Genomic DNA, 12,084 nt, shown 5'->3' with positions numbered 1-12,084 from the left:
TTTATTTCAAAACTCGAGCTTGACCTCGAGTAGATCGAACTTGATATTTACTCGAACTTACTCGGGCTCAAGTTTAATTTTATTTTATTGAGTCGAGCTCGAGTTCAAATTTTTTACTCGTTCGAGCTCAAGCTCGAGTAGAACTAATTCTGATCGAGTCCGAGCTCGAGTATCGTTCTACTCGAGCTCAACTCGGCTCGATAGTACCTCTACTCGCGGGTGAAATTTGAAGAAATCGCACAAAGTTGAGGGTTCTGAACTCCCGACCTGCACCCTGTTGAGTCTCTTTTTGGTGGCCAACTGAGTTGGGCTTGGTTGGTTTAATATGTACCACATTGTATCGAATACTTAGAACACTTGAAAGCTGAGAACTCCGAAAGTTTGTTCCAGCCCAACGATTCTTACTGAGAGAGAGGCCCATCATTCAATCCAGAGAACACACGAGAGAAAGTTATAAGGAAAAAGAATAATAAAATAATAAAATAATAAAATAATAAAAATAAAAAAAAAAAGAAAAGGAAGGGCCAGGCAAGCTGCTTTATTTCCCAATCATCAAAGATCGTGTCTGTAATTTTGTTGGTTTACGTCCACATCAAACCACTGCTGGATTGAAGCCTTGAAGGCGATAAGGTCATCACATTCACCTCAGCGGGTCAAAACCAAAAAAAAAAAAAAGGGGAAAAAAAGAGGGCAGAGGGTTTTCATTTTCTCCACCTTCACTCGTAAACCCTTTGCCTCTTTTTTCCACATCCTTTCTGCTGTTGTTTATTCTCTTAAAGATTTCTGGTGAGCTTTTCCTCAAAATTCACGGATTTCACCCTCTGTTTATCTTTGTTTATTTTACTATTTCAAGTATTGCTCTTCACTTTCACTCGTTTATAGTTCTACTTGCTATTCTAGTTCTCCTATGCTTTTGGGTTTTTGGATTAGCTTCGAATTTAAACCCTAGGTATTTGGTTACTTTTTGTAAGGTTTGAGTAGAATTTTGCTTTGTTGGGTTTGGGTTTTTTTTTTCCTTCGTACTTTTTGAGGGACTTAGTAGAATTTTGTTTTGCTCGGTTTTGGTTTTTCTTTGTGCCTTTTCAATTCAAGTATATATATATGTTGCAATTGGGATTCTATGGCAGCTATCAATGGCGGCGTCTTTGGGAAGAGAATGGGCCGGAATACAGCAGTTTCCTGCTGCTACTCAGACTAAATTGCATGAACTGTTGGGAAAGTTAAAACAGGAGGTTCAATTCTTCCCCTTTTGTTTTCACTTCCACTTATTCCATTGCATTCTTTCCTAGAATTTGGAGCTTGGATTAATTAGTACCTGAAGGAGCTAAATTTTGCATATTGGAGTTATGTATCTGCTTACCTGTGGTGAAATGTTTCATAGTATTATTGATCGTAAAATTTTGTTGTAGAAAGTAACTACATTGACCATCCTTGTTATGGGGAAAGGTGGTGTTGGAAAATCCTCCATTGTGAACTCAATTATTGGGGAAAGAGTAGTTCCTGTCAGCGCTTTCCAGGTACACTTTATGTTTCTATATTTTCTCATCATGAGGCGGGGAATGTAAAGTAAGAATTCTTTCATCTGGTTTGGGATTGTAATTGTTTTCCAGTCAGAGACCCCTAGGCCGATATTGGTTTCACGAACAAGGTTAGGATTTACACTCAACATTATCGATACCCCAGGCCTTGTTGAAGGAGGATTTGTCAATGACCAAGCTCTTCGGATCATAAAAGAGTGAGTGTTACTTTAATGTTTTACGTGCTAAATTTTGACTCAGCTGCTGTTTCATTTATGTTACTTGCTCCACTTTAGGGTTGGAAATCAAGTTTCACCCATTCAAAACTGACATTACTCTTAAAATTCTGCTTCTTGTTAAACTGGATGGTAAATCTTTTTGCATCTGTCAGAGTTTCTCATTCTTTTTTGCTTAATATTAAGATCTAAATGTGGGAAATTATTGTGCGCTACTCTCTTGACAGGTTCCTTCTGAACAAGACTATAGATATTTTGCTATATGTTGATCGTTTGGATGCATATCGAGTTGATAATTTGGATAGGCAAGTTGTAAAGGCTATAACTGATGGTTTTGGCAAAGAAATATGGCGTCGAGGACTGGTTGTTCTCACCCATGCTCAGCTTTCACCTCCTGATGGACTCAGTTATGAGGAATTCTTCTCCCGAAGATCAGAGGCTCTTCTAAAAGTTGTCCGCCTTGGAGCCAGGATAAAAAAACAAGATATTCAGGTGTGTTACTTTCTTTAGTATTCACTGCTGCTATTCTCTTTAAAGGTGAATTCACCAATTAAATGATAGCACAGTGCAAGAGAGATAGGATTTTAGTGGCATTGTGAATGGAATTGAGGAAATTGTTTACAAGAAATCTGAGAAATTTTAACATTTTCTTGTGCATTATCTGAATCTATCTAACATTACTATAAAAGTCTTTGGCATCAAAATAGTACTGGTACTGATTCCTGGGAGGATGATGAGTGTTTGTAGCTGGATTTTGTTCATCAGTTCATTGTTCTGTTATTGATGGTGTTGGGATAGGAAATGGGATAGCTTAGGGAACTTACAGAGAGGTTCAAAGTACACAACTCTAAGTATGCCTGACCCATGAAAAAGACCAATCTAACTAATATGAATTCATTTGTTGCATGGCATATGGCTAGACGCTTTGCTGTCACCATGGTGAACAGATATTAGGCGACTTTTGCTGCCTAGCTGGCCATTCATAGTTTGTTTCTTTCTTTCCCTTTTTTCCCCCCCAATAACATGTTGGGTATCTAACCTACATGCTACCCTGTTACATGGGGAGTCAAGGAGTTTTGCAAGTTAATTCTGAGGTAATGCTGCATTGATTTTATACACACGCACACATATATATATGGCAGTCCATGTTCTTCAAGTGCATTTGCAAAAAATACAAAGGAGATGGAGTGCAAATAAAAAATGTGCTCTTCCTCTTTCTCTCACACTCCCATATATGTATAAATTTCATGTTCTCTTTTGTACTTGGGAGCTCCGAGATGGTTTTGTCCCTTATATTACATGTCGTATACTGCTCAAGTCAAGCTGGAGTAGGTCAACTGTCAGTGTGGATGTAGTTATACATTTTGTGGATGTAGTGACAGGTTTGCATTTGTGAGCATTAAATGTGCAAGAGTTGGTGGCTGGAGGATTGATTGTGTTTATTCAGACTTGTGTTGTTTATTTTTATGTGTTTTCTCAGTGTGGCAGAAGTAGATAGTAGTAACAAACAATTACTCACAGCGCACATCTTTCGCAGTCCAAGTAATTGAAACTAAAATTCTTAGTAAATTACGGCCAAAATGTAACTTCTAGTCTTCCATCCCTGTCCTTTTATATTTATACTTCATGTTTTCATGTTCTTTTGAATCTAACTTTTTCATTTTTTGCTTCAGAATTCTCCTATTCCTGTTGCTTTAGTTGAGAATAGTGGAAGGTGTAATAAGAATGAGAATGATGAGAAGGTTTGTTGCTGCCATGTGCATCAATTTTCCATTTTTGTTATCTTCTGAGTCTCTTACATCTGATTCTACATTTTTTTTTTTGGGTGGCAGATTCTTCCTAATGGAACTGCTTGGATTCCTAATTTAATTAAAACTATCACTGATGTCGTCTTACGTGGAGGTAGGAGCATTGTGGTTGATCGAAAGTTGATTGAAGGACCGAATCCTAATGACAAGGGGAAGTTAGTCATACCTTTGATTGCAGCCTTCCAAGTAAGCTCTGAAGTGTTTTTCTTTCCTTCCACAGAAGTTATTTGAATAGGATTCGATCTGATTCATCACTTTAATTTGTCCACAGTATTTCTTTGTCATCAAACGGATTCAGAAGTGGATAAGAGAAGATATTGCGCAAGAGGGTAGACCTTCATGGGCCTGAATTATCATCACTATGGAATACGCATATCCGCTTTCTTATGTCGAACTAATTTCCTGCTGGTGAAATCAGTGGCTGTGCGGCGTTTACCTTTGAGTTCGAGTTATTGGAGCACCAGTCTATGTACTTTTTTTTTTTTTTTTTTTTAAAGTTTTGCAAACCAGCTTTCAATTCTATGTAGCCTTTCCTGTTTTTCCAGTTCATGGAGCAGCTTTGAGTGTTAGGTAAATGTGTGCTAATCATTTCCAGCTTTGTGAACAATTCTTTATGTTGGCATTAGTCGCCCAGTTGCAGGGTTTCTAGCTTTTCTTCTTTTATGACTTGGAAGACATTGCTACGGACGCTTCTGTTCTTTAATATCCTAATAATAATCAGTCATTCTCACAGTTCACTGTTCAGCAGATGGTTCGTTTTTCTTTTTCTTTCTTTTTTTTTATCGTTCAGAAATTATTGGGGCTCTTGTGAAATAATTTGGTTGGGTTGAATATTACAGGAAAATCCTATTTTGCTTGCTAGGGGTTTGTTTGAATACCCCATTTTTCCAAATAATATTTTGCTATTCGGCTAGGCAGCTAGCTCTTTCAGGCTTTTGGCAAAACTCCCGGCAAACTTTGGTAACTTCATGGGGGTCCTAGTACGGCTTACAGTTTTTTTTTTCTTTTCATATATTCTTTCTAGAATTGCACGCCACCATCCATTCCTGTAAGGTCCATTTTCAAAGACAGGAATGTTATACTTGCATGAAGGTCAAAGAACACCCAACCAAAAAAAAAAAAAATCACGTATCGCCGTATACGAGTTTTAAGTCTGGGCACAAAACGCGAATTGTACCCAAGTCACAGTTGATTTTTTTTTTTTTTTTTGGGAAAGAAATCACAGTTGGACTGAACTTAAGGGACCACAAGAATTACACCTATTATTATACACAAAAATTGCACTGTTTTCATAAGAATAATTCTTAATTGGTTCCAAAATAGCTCTTGCAGGATTAGAAGCAATCGCTCCTGGCAGTTGATGGCCAAGATTTGATCAAAAAAAATTGTAAGGTTTAGATTTCATCTGATACCTCGTTTTTAACATCATGTGTAGGGTTCACAAATTTTTGTTCTAAAGTTACACGTTATTAAAAATGAGTTACACCGTGTATAAATAAAGTTACGCTGTATGTATTATGCACATAATCTTCCGGTTGCTCCTGCCCCATGTCCAAGCCGAATTGGTCTGAAAATCACCTTGTCATTGCTATTGGGCCCCATTCTATTCCCTTCTTTGGGCCTCTCTATCCTTTTGGTTAGACCCTTTCCTCTGCATAAATCTGCCCAACTAAATCCGTCAATCTTAATTAAAAAAAAGGGGGGGGGGGGGGGGGGGGGGGGGTAAAAAGGGAAAACTGGAAGGGATATGTATAAATAGCAACTGCTACAGCCTACGGCGAACGGACACTTCATTTCTTTGGCGCGAAAGAACGGTAGAGACAAACTTCTGAATTCAACATCAACTTCTTCTTCATTCACGATCTCGGTGCAAGGTGCAACCCATTAAATCACATTCCATCTTCCTTATCTGCGTTTCTTCGTCAGTGTTGGAAAAATGGGAGAAAATCCCAGTTGGGTACTTCAATCTGGTGGCTACTCCCCAACTCGCCTCCGCAGTCCTGTTGAGTACGACTTTCCGGTACTGCACGCCACTTTCTTGATTCATTTTACCATGAGTTCCTAAACATCTTTAGTTTTGTAGTACTTTTTCCCAATGAACTCTTCATGCTTGTGTTCCACAAACTTCACCATATAATACTGAGTTCTTGAATCATTTTCACGCAGGGAGATAGATTTATACCCAATAGGAGCCTGATGGATCTTGATCATGCCAAGAGTTTATTGACAAACAGGACTACTAAAGAGTTGGAAAAGCCCAAATACAGTGTTAGTCGCTTTTTGTTCTTCTGGATATTCAGTTTTTCTTCACGTTAGTTTCATTAAGTTCTTGAAGATTCAATTTCTGTATTAGTAATTTTTATGTTACTTTTCTTAATTTTACCGTGTTCATTGCTTGAAGTTTGAGATTAAACTATATCAGATATTTCAGATTATGAGTCTCTTTCTTGGGTTTAAGAACTCATCAAAACTATATTTAATGTGTGCATTAAGTTCTTCAAGACTCACGGTATTCCTCTCCAATTGTCTTTCTTGTTGTTTGAAGACGCCAGTGAAACTAATGTACAAATGCTGATTAATCGATCTTGTTGGTGGGTTCTAAGAGCTAATTGACAACTAATAGCTGGTTCCTCCGTAATTTGGATTCTTGTATGTTGTGTAGAATTTAACATATGTTAAGAGTTTTGAGGTCATTCTACAATCACTTCTTTGGTTTTCTTGATCAGGAGGAGTACAGCAGGAAATTAAAGGAGAATCTGACTCTAGATGTTGAAGGAAGACCCTACAGAATGCTAGTCTTCAGGGGAAGCCCCAAATCCAGCAGAAAATCCTCGCGCCTTATTGATGAAATGCGGAGAAGTGACGAGGACAAAACAAATACTAGGGATTCTAATAAAAATCGATCCTTCCCAAAGGTGAAATTATAAGTGTAGACTATAGATTATGCATGGTGAACTATGTGTTTTCTATGTTCACTTAAAATGCTTCATTCACTCTCTTAATTCTTTATTTTCCCCAGAAAAGTATGTTTTACTTTCCCTCCAACTAGTAATATTACATTCTTGAAAATTGAGATCTATTTCTCCAACCAGCAAGAGACTGTTAGCAGAAGTTTTTGCTATCTTAAATCTGTTTCATTTGCTTTGAAAGCTGCAGCTAAAACTTCTTATTTGGAAAAAGTTCTGGATTTTGTGATGCAGAAAGAAAGTCTTGTTTTGGATGCACCAAACTTGAGTGATGATTTCTATATGAATGTCTTGGATTGGGGAAGTGGTAATTTGATTGCCGTTGCTTTGGGCTCAGCCTTATACACCTGGAATCCTAGTAACAGAGCAATTCATAAATTATTGGACGTGGACAGTCAATGTGATTATCCTACAAGTCTAGCCTGGTCGGGGGATGCCAGAAAGATTGCTGTTGGACATATGTGCTCTGACGTACAGCTCTGGGATGCCGAGACTTCAAAGCTCGTACGCGTGGCTTCTTTTAGTCTCATATTTTTTAGATGAACTGACCGGTGATTATTACCTTCAAAAATTTGTAGATATTGAACACTGTGATGGTGAATTTCTTGCGCAGGTTAGAAGCCTAAGAGGCCATCAGAATAAAGTGGTATCTGTAGAATGGAATGGTCACATCTTAACATCTGGAGGCAATGACAAAGCTATTATTAACCATGATGGTACCAGTCTAATTAAGTCTTGTCATCTTCGATGTAATCTTTTGCAAGCATCTAGCCTCGTTTGCTTAACCTGCAATTCTACGATTCACTTTGGCAGTAAGAGCTAAGAAGAGTTTGACATGCTACTTGAGAGTACACACTAGGGGTGTTTGTAGTTTGAAATGGTCAAGAAGAAGCAACATTCTAGCAAGTGGGGGAGATGACAACCTTGTCTACATCTGGCACGCATCTAAGATGAGTTCATCACACTACATGTATCGCTTGAACGCTCACAGTGCTGGGGTCAAGGCCCTTGCTTGGTGCCCGTATAATAGTGATGTCCTAGCTTCTGGAGGAGGGCTTCTTGATGGCAGTCTCAAGTTATGGAATGTGCAGAAAGGAGTTTGCATTAACAGCATAAATACTCATGCCCAGGTCGGTCTAGAATAATCATAGTGATTACCAGTAAATTCTGTGATCACCTTTGGTAAATTCTGTAATCCAGTTATGATGAGTTCAAGTCTTTGATGCATGAAGATTGACTGCATTTGCAGAAATTTCGTTATCCATTAGTCCTGCTATCACTTTTGAGTCCCCGAGAGATGATAGTTGAATGCATTTTCTGAAACTTTCTGTTGTATCTTGAAGCCTGGTTCCTTTTGAAGACTTCTATACGAACATATGAATGCTGCACACCACTAAGTTCGATTTCTCATATGGGTGCAGGTATGTGCGTTGCAATGGAACAGGCATCAGAAAGAGATACTAAGTGGGCATGGGTTTAGCTGGGGAAACGCTGACTGTGGAAATCAGCTCTGCTTGTGGAAGTATCCTTCTATGTCCAAAATAGGAGGGTCAAGCAAAAGCGATTCCAGAGTTCTCCATCTTACTCAGGTGCCAAAGTTAGTCCATATAAATGAAACAAGAGCAACACTGTAGAAAACTAGTTGCCAGTTGAATCTAAAGATTAGCATGCTAAGAAATCTTAAATTTGATGCAGAGCCCAGATGGATTAAGAGTGGCGTCAGCTGGAGCAAACGAGACCATTAGCATCTGGGAAGTTTTTGGCCCACCTCAGGCTAATGAACCAAGAAGTTCGGGATTGGATAGCCTGTTAGCTTTCAGGGCATCCCCTATAAGATAGATAGATCACTTGAAAATTTCGCAAGACACTGAAAACAATCATCATTTCATCTCTTAGCGTTTCTGAGTTCGAGTGTATATTTGTTTGACAGTTATTTCCACTGCAGTCTCCTCCAACCACACAAGGAAGATCAACGGACACCTGAAAATAAATAGTTTTCATTAGTAGCGGGACCCAATTTCATCTTTTTCTCTTAGCACAATTCTTCAATACCCTCAAACCATCCCGTCGCATTTCATGATTACAGGTTTTATCGAAGAGAATTTTCATGCCCACATATGTCCCCCCCCCCCCCCCCCCCCCCCCCCCCCCCTCTTCATGTTTCATCACACTGAATGCGTGATACTTGACCCTTTCTTAAGGATAGTCTTTCTAGGAAACACATTCTTTGAAAGACATTCTTAGGCTAACAGAAGATACAAGGCCATGCAGAGGCAGAGATGAAACAATAAACAGAAAGCAATGACAATTATACAGTAAATATTCCATTTTGCTCAAGTGTATTGCAGTTAATTGCCAGATTTAGTTCCACATTGCCAGAAAACAAATGCTGGAAATTGCTGATGCGTAGTATTATCTACTAGTGTGTGGGATTTTTCCCGAGGCCTTTGACTTCGACATTGGTCCATTCAAGGGATGCCGGTTAAGCATTCGCTTAGAAACAAACTCAGCTTCTTTTGATCTTCCTTCAGCTTCAAGAGCTACTCTTAACTCTTGAAGACAGCTTAAAGGCTGTTGAATTCCTTGCTCTAACAATTCATAGTAAAGTTCGAATGCCTCATTTACTCTTTTGATCTTACACAGACCATTTAAAACCGTGTTGCACACACCCAAATCAACTCTCTGACCCTTCTTTGTGCCAAAAAGCAACATCTCACGAGCCTCTAATAGCTTTCTCTGCTTGCAGAGGAAAATAATTAACTCTTCCATATTAATTATATACCCATGTTCATAGAGACATCTAACGACCTCAAATGCTTTATCCCGCATGCCAGCTTTAAATAACACATTTACAGTATCTGTTGCTATATTCAGATTTTGTCTGATCTTTTTCTCTAACATTAACATCAGCATGCTGAAGGATTCATGAGCACAACCCTTATTAACAAGCCGAGCTAGAGTTCGATGGAAAATAGACGTTCTAGGAAGATGAGAGCTCTTCAACATCTTCTCTAAAGTCTCATGAGCAAGAATCGGTTCATCCTTCTCCAAAAGGCCCTCAATTAGGGATTCATAAGTCTCAAAATCAGGTACAAAATCTCGCCTCAACATCAAAACCAAGATTTCAAAAGCAGCCTTTACTGTACCTTCTCTGCAATGGCCCATCATAATTGTTTTAAAAGCAGAAGCATCCTGTCTTCCCCTTTTCAATAGCTGCTTGAACACTTTCTCAGCCATCTCTGTCTTGCCACTTTGAGTCAAATACCGGAACATGGGGTTGTATGATGCAACTAGAGGTGTACACCCTGCATCATGCAGTAAGATCTCCTTCTCATATAACTCTCGAAACAATCCCTCTGCCTTCTCAAAATTCCCTTTCTCACAGAAACTCCGAATCAACATACTATATGTTGCTGAATCAGGGTGAACCTTCAACTCTGACATCTTCTGAAAAATTTTGAATACCCCATCTAAATTTCCGTCGCTGCAATGTGCATTCATCAGAGTATTAAAAGTACACGTATCAGGAACAAATCCTCCATTCTCTCCACCGCAACCATCCAATATCTCTTTTACCTTATTAAGCATACGCGCCTCACATAGTCCTTGCACAAGGGTGTTACAAGTAATCTCATTCGGTTTCAGCCCTCGACAGGCTATCTCCTCAAAAACGTCTAAAGCTTCATCAATCTCCAGCTTCTCACAATACCCTCTGATCAAAGTAGTGTACGTAACAATATTAGGACTCAAATTTGGACCTTTATTAAGCATACCCTTCATGACATTATGCGCAATCTTCACTCTACCGTCTTTACACAGACCGTCAATGATCGTATTATACGTAATTACATCCGGCTGGCAGTTAAACTTCTCCATTTTCTTAAAGAATCTAAATCCTTCATCAACCATAGAGTTCTTACAAAAGCCTCTTATCAAAATATTGAAACTATACAAATCAGGCTCCACGCCATACGTCTCAAGCATTTCATCAAACAGTTCGAAGACCATGCCGGTTCTGCCCCTCTTGAGCAAAATTGAAAATAAATGATTGAACGTAATAACAGAGGGTGAAACCCCAATGGACTTCATGGTTTTGAATATCTTCAGGGATTCTTTAAAGAGCCCAGCTTCGCCAAAGGCGCGAATCAAACAGTTAAAGTGCTTATTCTCCAGCTGGACAGCCCCATTAGACTTTCTCGGAATGGATAAGAGAAAGTTCCGGGCGGAGTTGAAGTTTCTTGCCTGGCAAAGGAGCTCAAGCATGAGGAAGTAGGATTGAGGAGTGTGGGTGAATCCCGATTTGTGAGCCCAGTGGAAGAAATGGAGGGCTTTGGCAGGGGTTGTGATGAGGCGGAGAGTTTGAAGGACGGTGGTTTGGGAAAGTGAGGATTGGGCGAGTGAGGCTTGAAGATCGGTTGACCAGGGCCGGGCATTAATCAGTCTGGCCATGGTTCGGGCCCTTTTAGTTTTGGTAGATGATGATTTTGATTTGGATATTTGGGCATGGCCATTGTTGGGATTGCTTCTACCAACCGTAGCCTTGTGATTGCTGTTTTTGGCGGCGGTTTCTGGTTGAGATGAATGGTGTTTGATAAATGGTGAAGGAGGTGGACGTGGTGCTTTGCAGTTGCAGAATGTTTGGGCTCTTGGACTCAAATTGGCGGCCATGTTGAAATGTGTTGGGCGCGCGGCTGCTGGCGCCAGGCGGGTGTATTATAGGAGTGCTTTACCATTTTCTTTTCCTTTTTTCACTGTTTGCTGAAATTGAAAGATCTTCTGGGGATTTAGAGAAAAACAAAAGGTGGGGGGGAAGAGAGAGAGCAAAAATTGTTGCTAGTTTGGAAGGTGAGCATATAAAGTTTAGAAATTGCTCCACCCCTTGCCAAAAATTTGGACATTTAGTTCCACCACCAATTCCTTGTTTATTCAAGCATAAACCATCTGACCAGGTAACACAGTACAGGAGATGAATACAAGCTAGCGTCCTTAGTTTAGGTTGTCATCCTAATCCTACTACTGCTACTACATTAGGCAGTGTAGGTGAATCGGGCGCACATTACAGGTTTCCAAGACTTTGGTAACGTATGAACTAGTTATAAAGACCCGACCTTCTGGAACTTTTGTCAATGTGCAGTAGCAGGCTTCCCACTGCTTCTGCAAGTTGGCGCAGCATGTAGAGGATGGTGGTTGGTTTGTTCTTATCACCCCCCCGCAGGGAACCACCAGGGCGTCGTGACAAAGCTCTACCCTCCGATAATCTACCGACATATCAGCAGGGATTGTGGCCAAAACAGAAGCCAATATCGCTAGCAAGAATGCGACACCGGAGTCTGATATTTTCCTCCTCGCCATTATCACGCAGTGATTGATCGAAGAGGACTTGATGGAAAGGAGAACTAAAAGACAAAAGCTGTCATTTACTTTCCTGGCGACCAGACTTACTACGTACATAAAAGACGAAAGGTGTCATTAGTAAACATCCACTGCCATTCCACTTTCAGATCAGAGGAAGACATAATCGCAGTGTTTGAAACCAACAAGTAGTAAATGGACACCA

At 39.7% G+C, this 12,084-nt stretch overlaps 3 protein-coding genes across 3 annotated transcripts; 2 read left to right on the top strand and 1 right to left on the bottom strand.

Annotated features, from left to right (window-relative positions):
• The first annotated feature begins 624 nt into the window (after window positions 1-624).
• LOC113725237 (translocase of chloroplast 34-like) lies at window positions 625-4,293 on the top strand. Its single transcript, XM_027248277.2, has 8 exons — window positions 625-786; window positions 1,128-1,232; window positions 1,410-1,517; window positions 1,611-1,735; window positions 1,981-2,245; window positions 3,427-3,495; window positions 3,586-3,747; window positions 3,833-4,293. The coding sequence occupies exons 2-8, from the start codon at window positions 1,134-1,136 to the stop codon at window positions 3,908-3,910; spliced, it is 906 nt and encodes a 301-aa protein (XP_027104078.1). The 5' UTR covers window positions 625-786; window positions 1,128-1,133; the 3' UTR covers window positions 3,911-4,293.
• Window positions 4,294-5,359: 1,066 nt separating this feature from the next.
• LOC113721116 (cell division cycle 20.5, cofactor of APC complex-like) lies at window positions 5,360-8,474 on the top strand. Its single transcript, XM_027245526.2, has 8 exons — window positions 5,360-5,581; window positions 5,728-5,829; window positions 6,288-6,476; window positions 6,762-7,031; window positions 7,141-7,243; window positions 7,341-7,657; window positions 7,949-8,116; window positions 8,223-8,474. The coding sequence occupies exons 1-8, from the start codon at window positions 5,498-5,500 to the stop codon at window positions 8,364-8,366; spliced, it is 1,377 nt and encodes a 458-aa protein (XP_027101327.2). The 5' UTR covers window positions 5,360-5,497; the 3' UTR covers window positions 8,367-8,474.
• A 341-nt stretch (window positions 8,475-8,815) lies between these two features.
• Window positions 8,816-12,084, bottom strand: LOC113725236 (pentatricopeptide repeat-containing protein At1g02060, chloroplastic-like). Its single transcript, XM_027248275.2, has one exon. The coding sequence runs from the start codon at window positions 11,193-11,195 to the stop codon at window positions 8,940-8,942; it is 2,256 nt and encodes a 751-aa protein (XP_027104076.2). The 5' UTR covers window positions 11,196-12,084; the 3' UTR covers window positions 8,816-8,939.

This window comes from Coffea arabica, chromosome 2c (assembly GCF_036785885.1).
Source record: "Coffea arabica cultivar ET-39 chromosome 2c, Coffea Arabica ET-39 HiFi, whole genome shotgun sequence".
Classification (NCBI taxonomy): domain Eukaryota; kingdom Viridiplantae; phylum Streptophyta; class Magnoliopsida; order Gentianales; family Rubiaceae; genus Coffea; species Coffea arabica.
Note: the sequence above shows the minus strand (reverse complement) of the source record. Positions and strands in the feature narration are given on the sequence as shown.